Source organism: Rhinatrema bivittatum, chromosome 1 (assembly GCF_901001135.1).
Source record: "Rhinatrema bivittatum chromosome 1, aRhiBiv1.1, whole genome shotgun sequence".
In the NCBI taxonomy this organism is placed as follows: domain Eukaryota; kingdom Metazoa; phylum Chordata; class Amphibia; order Gymnophiona; family Rhinatrematidae; genus Rhinatrema; species Rhinatrema bivittatum.
The window spans coordinates 838907643-838928178 of NC_042615.1; the positions used below are offsets into that span (position 1 = coordinate 838907643).

General features: G+C 45.8%; 2 protein-coding genes across 9 annotated transcripts in view; one reads left to right on the forward strand and one right to left on the reverse strand.

The window, feature by feature from the left end:
• The window catches only part of LOC115079728 (sphingomyelin phosphodiesterase 5-like), a 61674-nt gene extending 52768 nt beyond the window's left edge, over window positions 1-8906 (forward strand). Inside the window, exon 7 of the mRNA XM_029583519.1 lies at window positions 8294-8906. The gene's annotated coding sequence lies outside the window, so the exon portion shown is untranslated. The remainder of the gene's footprint in view (window positions 1-8293) is intronic.
• Window positions 8907-17659: 8753 nt separating this feature from the next.
• The window catches only part of LOC115079733 (NACHT, LRR and PYD domains-containing protein 3-like), a 123132-nt gene continuing 120255 nt past the window's right edge, over window positions 17660-20536 (reverse strand). For all 8 annotated transcript variants that reach the window (XM_029583543.1, XM_029583533.1, XM_029583595.1 and 5 more), the window contains one exon: window positions 17660-18146. In XM_029583543.1, coding sequence (XP_029439403.1) covers window positions 18044-18146 — 103 coding nt within the window. In that variant the 3' untranslated portion in view covers window positions 17660-18043. The remainder of the gene's footprint in view (window positions 18147-20536) is intronic.

The window sequence follows — 20536 nt, forward strand, 5'->3', positions numbered from 1 at the left end:
TCACGAAACCTGCCCACCACTCTGTGGGTTTGGGTTTCAAATGATTTTTTTATTTTTGTTGTAATTCTATGTCACGAGACTGAAGAGGGACCCTACGTAGACGAGTGGTATAGAGCATGCTCAGTATGCCTAGTCAAAGCTTCTAGAAACTTTGACATAAGTTTTTGGCATCGGGGCTCCATCTGATGATTTCACACATGTGAGAAGACTAGATTCCTGCTGTCCTTGGAGAGCACATGTTACAGGTATGCAACTCTGCTCTCTCCCTGTATGACTATCACTGTCCCACAGTGCTCTCCCTGTGTGACTGTCTCTGCAGTGCAGTGCTGTGTCTTTTACTGTTTCTGTAGTGCAGTGCTGTTTATATATGTGACTTTGTAGTGCAGTGCTTTCACTGTACCACAGTGCTCTCCCTGTGTGATTGCCTCTGTACTGCAGTGCTCTCGCTGTGTGACTGTCTCTGCAGTGCAGTGCTGTGCCTTTTACTGTTTCTGTAGTGCAGTGCTGTTTATATATGTGACTTTGTAGTGCAGTGCTTTCACTGTACCACAGTGCTCTCCCTGTGTGATTGCCTCTGTACTGTAGTGCTCTTGCTGTGTGACTGTCTCTGCAGTGCAGTACTGTGCCTTTTACTGTTTCTGTAGTGCAGTGCTGTTTATATATGTGACTTTGTAGTGCAGTGCTTTCACTGTACCACAGTGCTCTCCCTGTGTAATTGCCTCTGTACTGTAGTGCTCTTGCTGTGTGACTGTCTCTGCAGTGCAGTGCTGTGCCTTTTACTGTTTCTGTAGTGCAGTGCTGTTTATATATGTGACTTTGTAGTGCAGTGCTTTCACTGTACCACAGTGCTCTCCCTGTGTGATTGCCTCTGTACTGCAGTGCTCTCACTGTGTGACTGTCCCTGCAGCACAGTGCTGTGCCTTTTACTGTTTCTGTAGTGCAGTGCTGTTTATATATGTGACTTTGTAGTGCAGTGCTTTCACTGTACCACAGTGCTCTCCCTGTGTGATTGCCTCTGTACTGTAGTGCTCTTGCTGTGTGACTGTCTCTGCAGTGCAGTGCTGTGCCTTTTACTGTTTCTGTAGTGCAGTGCTGTTTATATATGTGACTTTGTAGTGCAGTGCTTTCACTGTACCACAGTGCTCTCCCTGTGTGATTGCCTCTGTACTGCAGTGCTCTCACTGTGTGACTGTCCCTGCAGCACAGTGCTGTGCCTTTTACTGTTTCTGTAGTGCAGTGCTGTTTATATATGTGACTTTGTAGTGCAGTGCTTTCACTGTACCACAGTGCTCTCCCTGTGTGAATGCCTTTAGCGTAGTGCAGTCTCTGTATGTGACTATCTGTGTAGCACGTGCTGTATCCATGTGTTACCATTGCTGTGTCATGGTGCCATCTCTATCTGACTGCCTCTGTAGTGAAGAATCTGTGTGAGACTGTTGCTGTACCACAGTGCTCTTTGTGTGACTGTTGCTGTATCACAATGTTTTCTCTTTGTTTGACTGTCTCTGTAGTGCAGTGCCGGGTCTTTATGTGACTTTCACTGTAATATGGTGCATCCGCCCTATGTGACTGTCTCTGTGTAATACAATGCTGTCTCTGTGCAAGACTATCGCTTTACCAAGGTGTTTTCTTTCTCTGTAACTGTCTTTGCAGTGCAGTGCTGTCTCTGTGTAAGGCTGTCTGTGTGTGACTGTTGCTGTACCACAGTGCTGTCTCTGTGACTATCTCTGTAGTGCAGTGCTGTCTTTATGTGTGAATGTCTCTTTCTGTATGACCGTCTCTGTGTTGAAGTGCTGTTTCTGTGTGTGACTGTCTTTCTCTCATGTCGTGCTCTCTCTCTATGTGACTATAACTGTGACAGAGTGCACTCTCTGTGTGACTGATTCTAAAGTGCTTTGTGACTGTCACTGTATCACAGTGCTGTCTCTATGTGACTGTCTGTATGCCATAGTGCTGTCTCTGTTCGTGACTGCCACTGTATCACAATACACATTCTGTGTGACTATCTCTGTGGTGCAGTGCTGTCTCTGCTTGTGACTGCCGCTGTATCGGAGTGCACTGTCTATGTGACTGTCTCTGTGATGCAGTGCTGTCTCTGCTTGTGACTGCTGCTGTATCACAGTTCTGTCTGTGTTTGTGACTGTCTCTGTGGCACAGTGTTGTTTCTGTGTGTGACTGCTGCTTTATCACAGTGCTGTCTCTGTGTGACTGTCTCTATTTCACAGTGCTGTCTCTGCTTGTGACTGCTGCTGTAGAATAGTGCTGTCTGTGTGACTGTCTCTGTGGCACAGTGTTGTCTCTATGTGATTGTCTCTATGGCATAGTGTTGTCTCTGCTTGTGACTGCCGCTGTATCACAGTGCACTCTCTATGTGACTCTCTGTGGCGCAGTGCTATCTGTGTTTGTGACTGTCTCTTGTGCAGTGGTCTCTGCTTGTGACTGCCACTGTATCGCAGTGCTGTCTCTCTGACTGTCTCTTTGACAAGTCTCTGCTTGTGCCCGCCGCTGTATGGTAGTGCTGTCTCTGTGTGACTATCTCTTGTGCAGTGCTGACTGTGCTTGTGACTGCCGCTGTATCGCAGTGCACTCTATGTGACTGTCTCTTGTGCAGTGCTGTCTCTGCTTGTGACTGCCGCTGTATCGCAGTGCTGTCTTTTTGTGACTGTCTCTGTGGCGCAGTGATGTCTCTGCTAGTGCCTGTTGCTGTATCATAGTGCTGTCTCTGTGTGACTGTCTCTGTGTGACTGTCTGTTGTGCAGTGTTGTCTCTGCTTGTGCCTGCCGCTGTATCGCAGTGCACTCTCTATGTGACTGTCTCTTGTGCAGTGCTGACTCTGCATGTGACTGTCTCTTGTGCAGTGCTGACTCTGCTTGTGACTGCCTCTGTATCGCAGTGCACTCTCTATGTGACTGTCACTTGTGCAGTGCTGACTCTGCTTGTGACTGCCGCTGTATCACAGTGCACTCTCTATGTGACTGTCTCTTATGCAGTGCTGACTCTGCTTGTGACTGCCGCTGTATCGCAGTGCACTCTCTATGTGACTGTCACTTGTGCAGTGCTGACTTTGCTTGTGACTGCCTCTAATGCAGTGCTGACTCTGCTTGTGACTGCTGCTATATCGCAGTGCACTCTCTATGTGACTGTCTCTGTGGCGCAGTGCTGTCTGTGCTTGTGACTGCTGCTGTATCGCAGTGCTGTCTCTATGTGACTGTCTCTGTGGCGCAGTGCTGTCTGTGCTTGTGACTGTCTCTTGTGCAGTGCTTTCTGGGCAGCATGTGGAATTCCCGAGGCTTCCCTGGAGCAGAGATCTGGGACTTGTGATGTAGTCAGCAGTGATTTCCTGACCCATCCTGCTGGGGCCCCTATGAAAGCTGGAAATAGTACAAATCCTCTGCTACAAGACAAACTCAGAGGTCGCCATTGGATGTGGATGCACAGAGCCACACACGCAGGTCTGGAACGCGGTCTCGCTGGACTTAAATTGTAGCTGCTAAGCGCTCATCCTCTCCTCCGGCTTTCTCACATCACTTCATAAGCTCGTCATACTTCACCTTATCAAACCCAAGGTTTATGCAAGGCAGATTACATGAAAATATAAAACAATAAATGCAAACTTGTCACCTTCCTCTCCCTCATTGCAGCGATGATCCACTTCTAAAGTCAAAACAGCAGGAAGAAGAGAGACACTCGAGCTCCCCTAGATCTTCTCCTTCTCTCTTCTCCCTCAGGGGTGCCTCCTCCATTGTAGATCTTAGTGTTGCCCACACAACAAACTCCTTCTCTATCTCGCTCACAAAGATATTGAACAGAACCAGTCCCGATCCATGAAGCTCTCCTCCGATCACCCTTCTCACCAAAGAGTGATTTCCATTTACCACGACCCGCAGCCGAGTCTTCATCCACTCCACCACCTTAGGACCCACTCCCAGGATGCTTAGTTTTATTCTCAGCTTCCTATGCAGGAGCGTATCTGAAATCCACATAAATCACATCACGTGCTCTTCCGTGAGCTAATTCTCTCCTCACGAAATCAAAGAAATCAATCTGATTCATTCCTCTGGTAAAGCCATTCAGCCTCCAAACCTACAACTCACTGGACTGCAGGCGTTCACTCATCTTTCCTTCAGCAGAGTCTCCATTAATTCCCCGACCCCTGAGGTCAGCTTTCAGACCTACAACTCACTGGACTGCAGGCGTTCACTCATCTTTCCCTCAGCACAGTCTCCATTAATTCCCCGACCCCTGAGGTCAGCCTCCAAACCTACAACTCACTGGACTGCAGGCGTTCACTCATCTTTCCTTCAGCAGAGTCTCCATTAATTTCCCGACCCCTGAGGTCAGCTTCCAAACCTACAACTCACTGGACTGCGGATGTTCACTCACCTTTCCTTCAGCAGAGTCTCCATTAATTCCCCGACCCCTGAGGTCAGCCTCTAAACCTACAACTCACTGGACTGTGGACGTTCACTCATCTTTCCTTCAGCAGAGTCTCCATTAATTCCCCGACCCTGAGGTCAGCTTCCAAACCTACAACTCACTGGACTGCAGGCGTTCACTCATCTTTCCTTCAGCAGAGTCTCCATTAATTCCCCGACCCCTGAGGTCAGCCTAACCAGCCTGCAGTTGCAGCTTCCTCTCTCTTACCACTCCGGTATCTCAGTTTAGTATCTGTTTCCTCATCTAAGACCTTTTATTCCACTCCATAAAGTGTTGCTAATGCTTCTCAAACTTACCCACTCTATCAGGCTTATAAGCTCTTAACTTTCCCATGAAAAATACCCTTTCAGTGCAAGATCTAACTCGATTCATGGTAGGCGCTGCTGCCCTCCACCTGAATGACAATTTTAATCTCACTGCAAGAATTATCTGCAATACAGGTCTGCTCTATAAGCGATTGAGTTAAGCAGCAGCATCTTAGGATCCTTAAGGACCCAAATACCTGTGATATGCAAGATTTAATGTCATTCCCAGCAAACCCCTCCTCATTTCCTCCAACACAGATCAGACACTGAAGGCTATATTCTATTGTCGGGGACAGATACCAACGACCCGTTTTCCACTATTTGGGAGGAAATGCAACTTTTACTTGTAGATGAAAAATAATCATTCCAGAAGGACTCTTCCATAACCTGTGCTAAATCCTTCTTCCATACAGCCGGATATCTCTATTTGATTTCATGTCCTCATTCAGCATGGCCTACACCCTGACGATGGAGCGAGAGATTTTTATCTGCCCCTTCACAATAAGTTTTTTTCCCTGAGTTCGCCCAGCAATAATTTCTTTCTTGCATGGTTGCCGATCTAAGAATCTGTCTTCCTCTGTTAAAGGATATTTTTGTCCACTGACTTCAAAGGATGTTGATCTCTTCCCTGGGGGAAATTCTTTTGTACATAAGAAAGTGGCATGGATCCCCGTTTCCTCCATTCAACAAGTGTTAGAGCACTCTCGCAGCCCAGACTCCATCCCTTAGTCGCGCGCGCACTCGTATCTAAGGGCATATCACCAGGGTTTAACCTCACACGTTTTCTGCAGTAACACCTTTTGCAACCCGTGGAGGTCTCTGCTTACAAATAAAGCTAGTTATCCTTCTCTACTACTGCTCCAGGGTTTGCTCCAAAACCTGGATCAGGAGAGTGAAACACATAACAAAATCTTGGAGAATATTTATTTTCACCATGGAGATTCTGCCTAACCTCTCCCATCACTTCACATCTTGAAATAAATCCGCAATAAGGGTCTCATAATTCATTCTAAACAGATAATCTAACCGAGGCCCAGTTCGCACTCCCATGTACTTTTGCCCACCTGAAAGGAAACCCGTTTCTGAAATGTGCAATCAGATTCACACCAGTTTCTGAAATGTGCAATTAGATTCACACCAGTTTCTGAAATGTGCAATCAGATTCACATCAGTTTCTGAAATGTGCAATTAGATTCACACCAGTTTCTGAAATGTGCAATCAGATTCACACCAGTTTCTGAAATGTGCAATCAGATTCACACCAGTTTCTGAAATGTGCAATTAGATTCACACCAGTTTCTGAAATGTGCAATCAGATTCACACCAGTTTCTGAAATGTGCAATCAGATTCACAGGTGCTGAAGTATTTAGAACTTCCGACTTTTCCTCATTGACCTTGAAACCCGAGACCTCACAAACTTACTGTTCCAAAGAGATCTCTGGGCTAGTCAAAGTAAAGATAAGGTCATGCACAAATAAAGATCGTTTATATGTAACCGTTCTCACCCATACCCCCTGAATCCATGTATTGGGTCTAGACTTTCATGTAAAGGGCTCCACGTTTTGCTGAAGGAGGCGTACATCTTTCTGGATAAAGAAATTAGTGCAAGCAAGGTTATTCAGGTGATAAAGACTTGAAGTTGTGCAAGGCCCCGGGTTTGGATGGGTTCACAACTAAATTTTACAAACATTTTTGGCCAATCCAAAATTTTTTTAAACACAGTTAATTATACATTGAGTAAAAAATATTTTCTCTTATAAATTTTAAATGTACAACTTAGTAACTTCATTGTGTGTCCCCTAGCCTTCAAACTCTAAAAGAAATAAATAAATAAACAACCAATTAACATTTACTCATTCTACTATACTCATTATTTTATAGACCTCGATCATATCTCCCCTCAGCCGTCTCTTCTCCAAGCTGAAACGTCCTAACCTCTTTAGTCTTTCCTCATAGGGGAGCTGTTCCATCCCCTTTATCATTTTGGCTGCCCTTCTCTGTACCTTTTCTAATTCTGCTATATCTTTCTTGAGATGCGGTGACCAGAACTGCACACAATGCTCATTGTATGGTTTCTCTATGGAGTGATACAGAGACATTATGATATTCTCTGTTTTATTCTCCATTCCTTTCCTAATAATCCCCAGCGCTCTATTTGCTTTCTTGGCTGCTGCTGCACACAATGCTCATTGCATGGTTTCTCTATGGAGTGATACAGGGTCATTATGATATTCTCTGTTTTATTCTCCATTCCTTTCCTAATAATCCCCAGCACTCTATTTGCTTTCTTGGCTGCTGCTGCACACAATGCTCATTGTATGGTTTCTCTATGGAGTGATACAGAGACATTATGATATTCTCTGTTTTATTCTCCAGTCCTTTCCTAATAATCCCCAGCACTCTATTTGCTTTCTTGGCTGCTGCTGCACACAATGCTCATTGTATGGTTTCTCTATGGAGTGATACAGAGACATTATGATATTCTCTGTTTTATTCTCCAGTCCTTTCCTAATAATCCCCAGCATTCTATTTGCTTTCTTGGCTGCTGCTGCACACAATGCTCATTGTATGGTTTCTCTATGGAGTGATATAGAGACATTATGATATTCTCTGTTTTATTCTCCATTCCTTTCCTAATAATCCCCAGCACTCTATTTGCTTTCTTGGCTGCTGCTGCACACAGTGCTCATTGTATGGTTTCTCTATGGAGTGATACAGAGACATTATGATATTCTCTGTTTTATTCTCCATTCCTTTCCTAATAATCCCCAGCATTCTATTTGCTTTCTTGGCTGCTGCTGCACACAATGGTCATTGTATGGTTTCTCTATGGAGTGATACAGAGACATTATGATATTCTCTGTTTTATTCTCCATTCCTTTCCTAATAATCCCCAGCACTCTATTTGCTTTCTTGGCTGCTGCTGCACACAATGCTCATTGTATGGTTTCTCTATGGAGCGATACAGAGGCATTATGATATTCTCTGTTTTATTCTCCATTCCTTTCCTAATAATCCCCAGCACTCTATTTGCTTTCTTGGCTGCTGCTGCACACAATGCTCATTGTATGGTTTCTCTATGGAGTGATACAGAGACATTATGATATTCTCTGTTTTATTCTCCATTCCTTTCCTAATAATCCCCAGCATTCTGTTTGCTTTCTTGGCTGCTGCTGCACACAATGCTCATTGTATGGTTTCTCTATGGAGTGATACAGAGACATTATGATATTCTCTGTTTTATTCTCCATTCCTTCCCTAATAATCCCCAGCACTCTATTTGTTTTTTTGGCTGATGCTGCACACAATGGTCATTGTATGGTTTCTCTATGGAGTGATACAGGGGGCATTATGATATTCTCTGTTTTATTCTCCAGTCCTTTCCTAATAATCCCCAGCACTCTGTTTGATTTCTTGGCTGCTGCTGCTGCACACTGAGCAGAAGATTTCAAGGTACTTTCCCGGAAACAGGATGCTGGGCTTGATGGACCCTTGGCCTGACCCAGTATGGCATGTTCTTATGTTCTTATATGTTTGCTTTCTGCTGCAGGAGATTAAGGAGTTCTCGTTTATCACCCAGCTGGCTGGACTGACTGACCATGTACCTGTAGGAATGCAGCTGTTTGTCTCTTCTGCAGCTGGATGGGACTAAGACACCGCAGAGGGACCTCTTGTTGTTGCTGTTCCCCTCCAGCGACGTCTTGGAGTTCCTGCTCACCCAGAGGGATCTCTCAAGTTAATGGATTCCTTACAGAGACATCTTATTGCCACTGCTCCCCAAGGAGACCTGCCGTTACCACTGCATCCCTTCTCCCTGAGCCAGACTCTAAAGAATGATGTGCCAGTAGCCCTGCTCCTCGTAGAGACAACCCTGCCAAACTGTATGTGACAGCACTAGGTCACAGCAGGCCGAGACCTCCTGTGCCTTCTTCTCAGACTGTGCCAGACAAAAGAAAGCTGAGACGGTTTCTCTTCACTGTGTGAAACGAGAGAGCATGGGAACATCCCAAGGCCTGTGTAAGAGACAGTCTGGGACAGGGTGGAAGTCTCTTTCTCAGGGACCCTGTGCTAGGTATCACGTCAGAGAAAAAGTACTGTTATTCCTGCCAGGGATGACTTGCTTGTTCCAGAAATATCAGAAATAAAAAAAATATTTTCCTACATTCTTCTGCGTCTGTGTATTCAAGTAGCACTAATGAAAAATGTGACCTCTAGAGGTTTAATGTGGTGGATTTTAAAAGGGTTATGCGCGTAATCCTTTTAAAAGCCTCCTGGGTGCGCTGAGCCTATTTTGCATAGGCTCGGGATGCGCGTATGTCCCGGGGCTTGAAAAAGGTGGCGTAGCTGGGACGGGTCTGGAATCGTGGGCCGGCCGGCACTAGAACGCGTAACCTATGCCTGCCTTGAGGCAGGCGCAACTTCGCGAACAAAGGTAAGGGAGGGGGTTTACATAGGGCTGGGGGGCAACTTAGATAGGGGAAGGTGGGGGGTGGCGGAGGAAACAGGGAAAGCCATTGGGGCTCCCCTAGGGCTCGGTGCGTGACCGACCCCGGATTTTATAACATGCGCGCGGCTGCGTCTGCATGTTATAAAATCAGGCATAGATTTGTGCACGCCGGGTTGCACGCACAAATCTACGCTCGCACCTAAGTTTTAAAATCTGGCCCAATATTAATAATACACTCCAGGGTATTAATAATACTATAACCGCACCCTCTGCACTATTACAGAAACTTCTTGTCAAATTAATCAATAGAATTCTGTTTCCTTGCTATTAAACTGTGATACTGTATTAAGATAATCCTTTACCCTAACCTCATAAAAGCTCCACATCCCCTAAATCAGAGCGTGAGGAGCAGACTCAGTGGGAGCACTGAGAGGGAGAGGATCACCTTGCTGGTGGCTGAAAGGAATCAGTAAATTTTGCTTGGGAATTTTTTTTTTTAAGTATTGGAGAGAAGTAAACTATTGGGATATATTTAGTATGTTTGTGTGTTTGCCCTTTAAATAGTCAGTAAGGCAGCTAATAAGCAAAAGTTAGTGTGTTTGTATTAAAAAAAAAAAAATAGCCAGAAGCTAGAAATAAGCTAGGAGCAGTGTATACCTAAGCAGACCTGGAGGAGCTGAGGCAGACAGAGAGGTATATAGATGAGATCCTTCAGGAACATAGTAGCCACGTCCCAACTTCAGACTGGCAGCCCTGGTGTCAGTCTTGGAGGAAGAAGGTCTCATGATCGGAAAGTATCAACCTGGTGCAGCAGGAAAGGATCCTGTAGCAAGGACCTGCTCCCCAGGTGATGCATTGTCCTCTTGCATGGAGGATATCTCCCCAAGGCCTACTGCCCAGGAGGGAAGGGTTAGGTCAGCCATCAAAGGTGGTGATTCAATTATTAGGAATGTAGATAGCTGGGTGGCTGGTGGGCGTGAGGATCGCCTGGTAACATGCCTACCTGGTGCGAAGGTGGCGGACATCACTCGTCACCTAGATAGGATTATAGACAGTGCTGGGGAGGAGCCGGCTGTCGTGGCACATGTGGGCACCAACGACATAGGAAAATGTGGGAGAGAGGTTCTGGAAGCCAAATTTAGGCTCTTAGGTAGAAAGATTAAATCCAGAACCTCCAGGGTGTCATTCTCTGAAATGCTCCCTGTTCCACGCGCAGGTCACTAGAGGCAGGCAGAGCTCCGGAGTCTCAATGCGTGGATGAGACGATGGTGCAAGGAAGAGGGATTCAGTTTTGTTAGGAACTGGGGAAACTTGTGGGGAAGGGGGAGTCTCTTCCGAAGGGATGGGCTCCACCTTAACCAGGGTGGAACCAGACTGCTGGCGCTAACCTTTAAAAAGGAGATAGAGCAGCTTTTAAACTAGAACAAAGGGGAAAGCCGACAGTCGCTCAGCAGCACATGGTTCGGAGAGAGGTATCTTTAAAGGATACTAATGATGCATTAGAATTAGGGCATCCCGACAGTGAGGTTCCAGTAATAAGAAAAGTAGTCCAAGTGCCTGTAACTAAAAACTCACCTGAGCTAAAAAATTCTAACTTATCCCTATCAATTAAAAAGCAGAATGAAAATGCAAACAAAAAACAAACTTTGAAATGTTTGTATGCTAATGCCAGAAGTCTAAGAAGTAAGATGGAAGAATTAGAATGTATAGCAGTGAATGATGACATAGACTTAATTGGCATCTCAGAGACATGGTGGAAGGAGGATAACCAATGGGACAGTGCTATACCGGGGTACAAATTATATCGCAATGACAGAGAGGAACACTCGGGAAGAGGTGTGGCGCTTTATGTCCGGGATGGCATAGAGTCCAACAGCATCCTGCATGAGACTAAATACAAAATTGAATCTTTATGCGTAGAAATCACTTGTGTGTTGGGGAAGACTGTAGTGATAGGGGTATACTACCGTCCACCTGGTCAAGATGGTGAGACGGACAGTGAAATGCTAAGAGAAATTAGGGAAGCTAACCAAATTGGTAGTGTGGAAATAATGGGAGACTTCAATTATCCCAATATAGACTGGGTAAATGTATCATCGGGACACGCTAGAGAGATAACGTTCCTGGATGGAATAAATGATAGCTTTATGGAGCAATTGGTTCAGGAACCGACGAGAGAGGGAGCAATTTTAGATCTAATTCTCGGTGGAGCACAGGACTTGGTGAGAGATAACGGTGGTGGGGCCGCTTGGCAATAGTGATCATAATATGATCAAATTTGATTTAATGACTGGAAGAGGAACAGTGTGCAAATCCAAGGCTCTCGTGCTAAACTTTCAAAAGGGAAACTTTGATAAAATGAGAAAAATTGTTAGAAAAAAACTGAAAGGTGCAGCTACAAAGGTTAAGAGTGTGGATTTGGCATGGACAATGTTAAAAAAAAAATACCATCCTAGAAGTACAATCCAGATGTATTCCACACATTAAGAAAGGTGGAAAGAAGGCAAAATGATTACCGGCATGGTTAAAAGGTGAGGAGAAAGAAGCTATTTTAGCCAAAAGATCTTCATTAAGAGAAACATGGGGGTAACCTGCATGGAGCAGCAGTTACTAACTTGGAAAGCTTGCTGGGCAGACTAGATGTACCATGTTGGTCTTTTTCTGCCATCATTACTATGTTACTATGTAAAAATTGGAAGAAGGATTCAACAGAAGAAAATAGGATAAAGCATAAACGTTGACAAGTTAAATGTAAGACATTGATAAGACAGGCTAAGAGAGAATTTGAAATGAAGTTGGCCGAAGTGGCAAAAACTCACAGTAAAAACTTTAAAAAAATATATCTGAAGCAGAAAGCCTCTGAGGGAGTCAGTTGGACCGTTAGATGATCGAGGGGTTAAAGGGGCACTTAGAGAAGATAAGGCCATCGCGGAAAGATTAAATGATTGATTTTGCTTCGATGTTTACTGAAGAGGATGTTGGGGAGATACCCATTCCAGAGAAGGTTTTCATTCATTCATTTATTTATTTATTAGTTTTATGTACCGTCATTCGGTAAAGCCATCATAACGGTTTACAAAATTTCAAAATGCAAGAAATTTTAACAATTGAACAAAAGGCATACCAGGAAGCATACTAAATAAGAAAGAGAGACAATCAATTGCAAAGATATTAGTTGGAACATGCACTACGGATTGCACAAAGGGGTACACAAAGGGGAGGGCCCCTTTGTTGCGCCCCTTCGGCGCGCGACGCCTGGTGGCACGGCGCCTTTCAACCATCGGTGTTGCCCTCTGTGATGTCAGGGGGCGGGGCTTCAGATCGTTTCTCTCCCTCTCATCACTGTTCCTTTTTTATGATGTTTTTCTCCTGTTTCCTTTCATGGCGGTGGAGAGGTGCTTTCAGGTGCCCCAAGATGGTGGGGGGGCACTCAGTTCGAGGGGAGGAGCAGAGGGAAACATTGCGGGCTCTCCCAGAGAGGAGAGAATTACTACATCCTGAAACGGACGAGGAGGACGGAGGGTCAAAGCCCGGAGAAGTTGGAGGAGCGACGGGAGATGTGGTCACCTCCACACCGAACCCCCATTTGGCCAGTCCGGCAGGAACAACGAGGACAGTACAGCATTTCAGGATTTGGTACAGTTACAACCTAAAATGGCATTTTCATTGCAGAAACCACCAGTTGTTACTCTAGACTTTTTGTGGAATGCTATTTCTATTGAATTGGCAGTTACAACACTTACACAAGCATTTCTGGAGCTTAATAAAAGAGGGTTGAAGGTTGAAAAGGCTACAAGTGAACATTCAAGAGAAAATAGGAAAACTAGAAGAAAAAGTTGCAATAATTGAAAAGGTTCAGTGTAATTTGATTAAAACTGAAGGTATTTCAGAAAGGAGATTGAAAATATTGAGAACTCATTGCGCTATTTAAATTTGCAAATAGTTAATTTTCCTTTCTTAAAAAACAGTCACCTCTGGACATGTTTAAAGAGTACATGGAGGTTAGTTAAAAAATTCCAAAAGACATTATTCTGGTTATTACTAAAGTGTTTTTTGTTTCAAAGAAGCCAATGACATCGGCAGAACCTGTGGAAACACCTGAACAAACGTCTATGAATGTCTCTGAATTGATTGAGTTAACTATACATTCTGAAATTAAATCAAGAGGGACATTGCTGGCGTCCTTTGCCTTTGAACAGGATAAAAATCTTGTTTTAAAATTCTTTTTTAGAAATAGATCTGTTCAATACTATGGGCAAAGTATTTGGATATATCCGGACTTAGTCCGAAGTACTCAAGAGCGAAGGAAGAAATTTCTCCACATGAGAAGTGAAGTGATTAATCGAGGAGCCAGTATGATATTAAGATATCCCTGTAAATGTCTTCTGAAGTATCAAGAGGCTAAATATATTTTCCTAGAAACCTGAACAATTAAGGGACTTTCTAGATGGGAAGGCATGAATTGCTGTATCAAATTTGTAGGGGTAGAGTCCTATGTGTATGGTTTATTTCTAGTTTTTTTTTTTCTTTCTTCGATAAATAAGTGATGAGCTCTATAAATATAAATGTACTTTATTGTATATAATACTTTATTGTATATATTGTGCTTTATTGTTTTATTTGTTACTATACTATGATACTGAGTCCCAACGTTTCTTGTAACTATACTATGCTTTGTTCAATTTGTACTTTGTTCTATTGTTCTATGTAAAGCCCCTCCCTTTTTGGGCATCTCAGTGTTTTATGTAAACCGGAGGGATTTTTTTGATACAAGAACCTCGGTATATAAAATTAAATAAATAAATAAAATAAATGCTTAAAGTCTTGGTCCAATGATTACGAGATCCATTGGAATAATTACTTGTATCTACCTTATAAATGGGCCATGACCGATGGCCCGCACATGCGCAGTAGAGCGCAGCTCTACTGCGCATGTGCGGGCAAGGACGTCTGTCTTAGCCATGTAATAAAAAAAAAACATGGCGGCGTCGTGCGGCAGTGGTGTCGAGTGGCAGCGCAGCGGCGATGGCGGCGTCGGTGGCAGCGGCGGCGTTGAGCGGCGGCGGCAGCGACGGCAGCGAACGAAGACGAGGACGGCGGGCCAGTAGCGAGGGAGGGAGGAGAAGAGAGAGGGAGGGACGGACTGAGTGAGAGGGAGGGAGTGGGAGGGAGGGACTGAGTGGGAGGGGGAGGAGGGACTGAGTGAGGGGGAGGGACTGAGGGGGAGGAAGGGACTGAGTGGAAGGGAGGGAGGGATTGAGTGAGGGGAGGGACTGAGGTGGGGAGGGAGGGACTGAGTGAGAGGGAGAGACGGACTGAGTGGGAGGGAGGGACTGAGTGGGAGGGAGGGAGGGATTGAGGGAGGGGAGGTAGGGACGGGGGAGGGGGACTTAGAGGGGGGACGGGAGGGGGTGGGGAAGAGTTGGGGGAGAGGGAGAATGGGGAGAGTGAGCAGTGATTGAGTAAGTGGAAGGGTAAGAAGTTTGTGGAGCAGAGAAAAGGAGTGGAGGAGGGCTGAGGAGAGGGGATGGGATTGAGACAGGGTGGGGAGTGACTGAGGGAAGGGGAGGGAGGTGAGAGTGAGGGGAAGGAGGCAGTGGGAGACAGAGTGAGTAAGACTGAGGGGTGGGAAGGGGTGAGTGACTGAGGGGAAGGGGAATGAGGGAGAAAAAGTGTAGGAGGGTGCTGTTTTCGAAAATGGACCGAAAACAAAAATGTAATGTAGCCCGTTGTGACGGGCTTAACGGCTTGTATATTTCTAATTAATGATGTTAAAGTTTGGATTCTTTATTTCTTTTGATATATGATGTAATATATCTAAAAATTGCATAAATAAAAAAAATTATAAAAAAATGGAAGTGCTCCGACCCGGACTCCACCTCAACAACAGAGCACGCATAACTGGTCGCATGTGAGTGAAACGCCCACAGAACCAAATCCAAAGGTGGAGGCCATGGATCCCAGGACTTGCAAGTGATGCCAAACCGTGGGAACCTCTCTCTGAAGGAGAGTCCTACCTGTGATAAACATAGCCGCGTCTACCTTCGGGACCTTAAGGGAGATCCAAATTTTCCTGCAGTAGGGGATAATTCTTTGCCAATTCTCTGCCCACCTTCAAGCCCACATCTGGAGACTTCCACTCCCAGTTCACCAGCTTGCGGATCTTCTTCAGTAAAGGGAAGGATGTCGTCGGCCCCTGAATCCCATCCAGGACCGGTTAACCCCTTCGCTATCAGACTGTCCTGAGAGACCTTGACTCCCAGGACCCTCCAAAACCTGGCGGACAAGTGGCCAGAGCTTCTCACGCTTAAACAAGCGCAGTACGCTGGGATCATCACCTTCCGAAGATGGGAGCTTGTCCGATCCGTGTGATCCTGGGTCCCATCACCCAGATCATGATCAATTCCAGGATCCTGATCCACCCCTAATCTGGGGCTCCCCCCTGCGGGGCCGGCAAGCTATCCTCGACTCCCCGTCCCCTGCGTCCCCTAAACGTTGCTGGAGATGTGAGGACCCCCTGGACGCCCCGCTTGGGCTTAAAATTCCGAAGGATTCCCCGGCCGTTGCTGCTCTCTTCAACATCGTCTGCTTCCTGCCAGGAAAGCCTGGTGAAGAGAAGAACAAACTCCGGGGAGGAACTCTCCCAGGACCTCATTCTCCCTCAGTATTTATTTCTTTTGTAAGGTTTTGGTAAACCGTCATTGGAGCAATTCCTTTCACAACGTTCACAGGGCACGTAATATAATTAATAATTACAACAATAAAATTAACTCACGTGCCATAACGACTCAAATAAAAACATGGAATCATAATAAAAATACTAAAACATTAGATGTTAGTAATACCAAAACCGTAATCTATAACATCCTCAAAGGAGCAATCCTGATCTACAGGGAATAAAATGGGGGGAGGACTCCTCTTCCTGCGGCCTCCAATGCAGGCCACTTCCTCCCCCCCCAAACGGAAGAGGACATCGACCCGGTCGAACCAGAGCCCTTCCGCCCGCAGAAGATCCCTCCTGTCCAGAGCTGCAGTCAGAACACAGGGAGTTAGCATCGAGGGCCTGGCCCGTTGCGCCATGGATTTGCCACACGGTTGCCGGCAAAAAGGAGACGGTTTGGGCTGGGAAGCCTCCGACATTGTCTGGGGCTAAAAAAGCTCCCTCAAGGTGGATGACTTTGCTCTTTGGGGCCCGCCAATGTGATTCGGGGCCGCGCAAACGCGGCTTACCTCTGGCGCGAGGGCCTTCGCACTCCTCCCCCGCTGACCCTGCCCGGAGTCCCGGTTCATTGACGAGTCCCATGGGGTCTCTAGCTCCACACTCTCCCAACTGGCCTGCCACTAAGCTGACCAGGTCAATCCTTGGCATAGACTCTGCTTACCTCCGCCTTCAGACTCTATTTCTTTTTTGTAACTTTATACAGTTACCTGTGGAGTCTGCAGGATCAGGGAGAAGAAGGTGGTCCAGGGAACCAGGAAACCCTGGTTATGGACGCCAGGGTAGAGACTCAGACAGCGGCGTCCAAGCCCCCGGTCGCCCGGCTTCCACTAAGGGATGGCCCACGAAGGTGCCTAACCCTCAGGGAGCTGTACAACTCACTAACTACTCTAACGTCCAGGAAAAACTTTCCCTGTCACTATTTTCCTCTCTTTTTTAAACTTACAGACTGCAGCAATGCACCTCTACCATCTGCTGGAGTCAGAGAAATACTGAGGGACTGCAGGTGGCACTCTCAGATCTGAGGCAGTGCCCAAAGCTTTGTTTCTCTGACTCCATCTGCTGGTAGGGCTGCACAACCCACTGGTCTGGACTGATAGAAACATAGAAATGACGCAGAAGACCACCACACGGCCCATCCAGTCTGCCCAGCAAGCTTTCACACTTTTTTTTTTTCTCTCATATACTTATCTGTTTCTCTTGGCTCTTAGTAACCGTTTTTATTCTATTTCCCTTCCACCCCCGCCATTAATGTAGAGAGCAGTGCTGGAACTGCATCCAAGTGAAATAGTCTTCCTCCCCTGCCGTTGAAGCAGAGATCTATGCTGGATATGCGTGAAGTATCAGTCTTTCTCCCCTGCTGTTGAAGCAGAGAACTATGCTTTATATGCATTGAAAGTGAAGTATCAGTCTTTCTCCCCTGCCGTTGAAGCAGAGATCTATGCTGGATATGTGTGAAGTATCAGTCTTTCTCCCCTGCTGTTGAAGCAGAGCGCTATGCTTTATATGCATTGAAAGTGAAGTATCAGGCTTATTTGGTTTGGGGTAGTAAACCCCATAACAAGCCAGCTACTCCCCTCTTTGTGAGTGCAAATCCTTTTTTCCACATTTCCTCTTGCTGTTGTAGCTTAGAGTGATGTTGGAGTCACAGTAAGCATGTGTATGTTTATTGAATAAGGGTATTGTGTCCAGGCAGTAGCCATCATTCTGGCGAGTCACCCACTCTTCATTCACGTCCTCTAGACTTTATGGATCCAGAGTTTATCCCACGCCCCTTTGAAGTCCTTTACAGTTTATTTACAGATTATTTATTTACAGATCTCATTATGTTCAGGAACTTTTTTTTACTATTACCAGTATACATTTCTACAAATGTAGTATATAAATCATTTTAATAAATAAATAACTTAGTGCTGCTAACTATCCAACTGACCTCCATAGGCAACAGAAATCACCAAACACCCCCCCACATCCATTTCAGGCAAGGCCCAGCTGCTTTCAGGATTATGTGAGTGAAGATGCTGGTAATGTAACAAAGCTGCTGCTGCTGTCCCTCACACCGCCTCTCCCAGTACAATCTGGGAAGGATTGCCGGAGAACTCAAGTTTTATATAAAAAGTCGTGGGGAGGTTCTGTCACACCTCTACTTTCAGTTTCGGTCGCAAGGCACGCAGCTCTCTGTTCAGGGCTCTCAGTTCATCCTTTGTCTGGGGACTCAGCTGATCATTGCCATACAGCCTGCATGAGAAAGAGAGTTGTTAGAAAGGACTCATCCCAGAACATCAAACGTCAACAATAATGAGGCGTGTTCACTTAACCCTGCGAACATTAACGTGGGTTAATGTGCACATTAATTGCTGTGGCCCCGTTATTACCAATGGGACTGACTCAGTACCTAACACGTGCATTTCCTGTGTTAATGTTAGTGCAAGCTACTGAGCTTCAAGGAAATGCCTCAGAGAGAAGAGAGTAGAGCTGAGGGCTTTCTGCCCGGGTTACACGAGTCCCCGGTGGTGCTATCACATTCACTACACTGTCTGCTTCCCAACTAAGGCTCCGATTTCTACTTCAGAAACGTTTTCAGTTTGGGATACTCTCTATTTCCTCATCATTACTGTTATTAGCTGTCAGAAGTGTGTCACCTGGGGCATTCTGCACGGGCTACACGAGTCCCCGGTGGTGCTACTACATTCACTACACTGTCTGCTTCCCAACTAAGGCTCCGATTTCTACTTCAGAAACGTTTTCAGTTTGGGATACTCTCTATTTCCTCATCATTACTGTTATTAGCTGTCAGAAGTGTGTCACCTGGGGCATTCTGCATGATTCTCTTACCACACAGAAAGAACAGGGAATGGGAATTTTCTCTCTCTGTTCTTCCTCTTCCAATAGTTTTTCAACCATTTGGTAAAGTCTTATTTTTAAAGTTCAGAGTCACAGATGTATAAAGACGGGATCTGTGTAATCATGAAAGTTCATGTAACATTAGAACATAAGAAGTGCCGTGCTGGGTGAGACCAAGCATCCCAACAGTCCATCGAGGCCAGCATCCCAACAGTGGCCAGTTCTGTTTGCCTGGAAGTACCCAACAGATTCCAATGGGAAATCCATTCCTTGTTGCTCACTCCCAGAGCTCCCTGGTTAGTAATTGTTATTGTGGCTGAATGTGACCCTTTGAGATAGAGCCTTACCCAGGTTTATCTTTTAAGGAGGGACAGAGTAGACAGTTCTTTACATAAAAAAATAATGTTAAAGCAAGCAATATAGAGGGGTATGAAAAACGGAAGTGGTGCTGTGATATTGTTTTATATTTTAGGGCATGCAGGATTCCTGCCAGACTCACAAATTCTCCTATAGGGTCCTCAAGGCTCTTCCCTATCTCCATTGCTCTTTAAAAGGCTTTTGGTTAGAGTGGGTGAATTGATTCCATCGTTTGGGTTTATCCCATTTATTGATTTGGATATCATCCAACTTTAGGCCCTGTTGGGTAAAAGGGAAGGTGAGGCTCTTTTGCAATTAAACGAACGTTTAAGTATTACTACAGCTGTGAGAGAATGGGTTGATTTTAAATTCAGGAAAATCTGAAGTTTGGGCTCCACTGACCTTCGTTGGACAGCACTGTATTCATTCCTGTTGGGCTGCCCTGTCCTTCATTGGGTGGTACTATGTTCACTGCTGTTGTGCTTCCCTGTCCTTTGTTGGACAACACTATATTGACTCTTTTTGGGCTTCCCTGTCCTTTGGTGGAGAGCACTATCTTCACTCCTGTTGGGCTCCCCTGTCCTTTGATGGACAGCACTATATTCATTCCTGTTGGGCTGCCCTGTCCTTTGTTGGACAACACTATATTGACTCTTTTTGGGCTTCCCTGTCCTTTGGTGGAGAGCACTATCTTCACTCCTGTTGGGCTCCCCTGTCCTTTGTTGGTCAGCACTATGTTCACTCTTTTTGGGTTCCCCTGCACTTCGTTGTTGGACTCCCCTGTCCTTCGTTGGACAGCACTATATTCATTCCTGTTGGGCTCCCCTGTCCTTCGTTGGACAGCACTATCAGGTCGATCCAGTAAAGTGTGCTCCGTCGGAGCGCACTGTCACCCTGCTCTGGACGCGTGTTTTCCCTTACCCCTTATTCAGTAAGGGGAGGAAAACACGCGGCCCACCCGCGGCACCTAATAGCGCCCTCAACATGCAAATGCATGTTGATGGCCCTATTAGGTATTACCAAGCGATCCAGTAAGTAAAATGTGCAGCCAAGCCGCACATTTTACTCTAAGAAATTAGCACCGCCCAAAGGTCGGCGCTAATTTCTTCCGGCGCCAGGGAAGTGCACAGAAAAGCAGTAAAAACTGCTTTTCTGTGCACCCTCCGACTTAATATCATAGCGATATTAAGTCGGAGGTCCCCAAAAGTAAAAAAAAAAAAAAAAATTTTGCCGGCGTCCGGTTTCCGAGCCCGTGGCTGTCAGCGGGCTCGAGAACCGACGCCGGCAAATTGAGCGTCGGCTGTCAAACCCGCTGACAGCCGCCGCTCCAGGCCAAAAGGAGGCGCTAGGGACGCGCTAGTGTCCCTAGCGCCTCCTTTCCCTCGTTTGCACCGCGTCGCCTCATTTAAATACTGGATCGCTCGCAC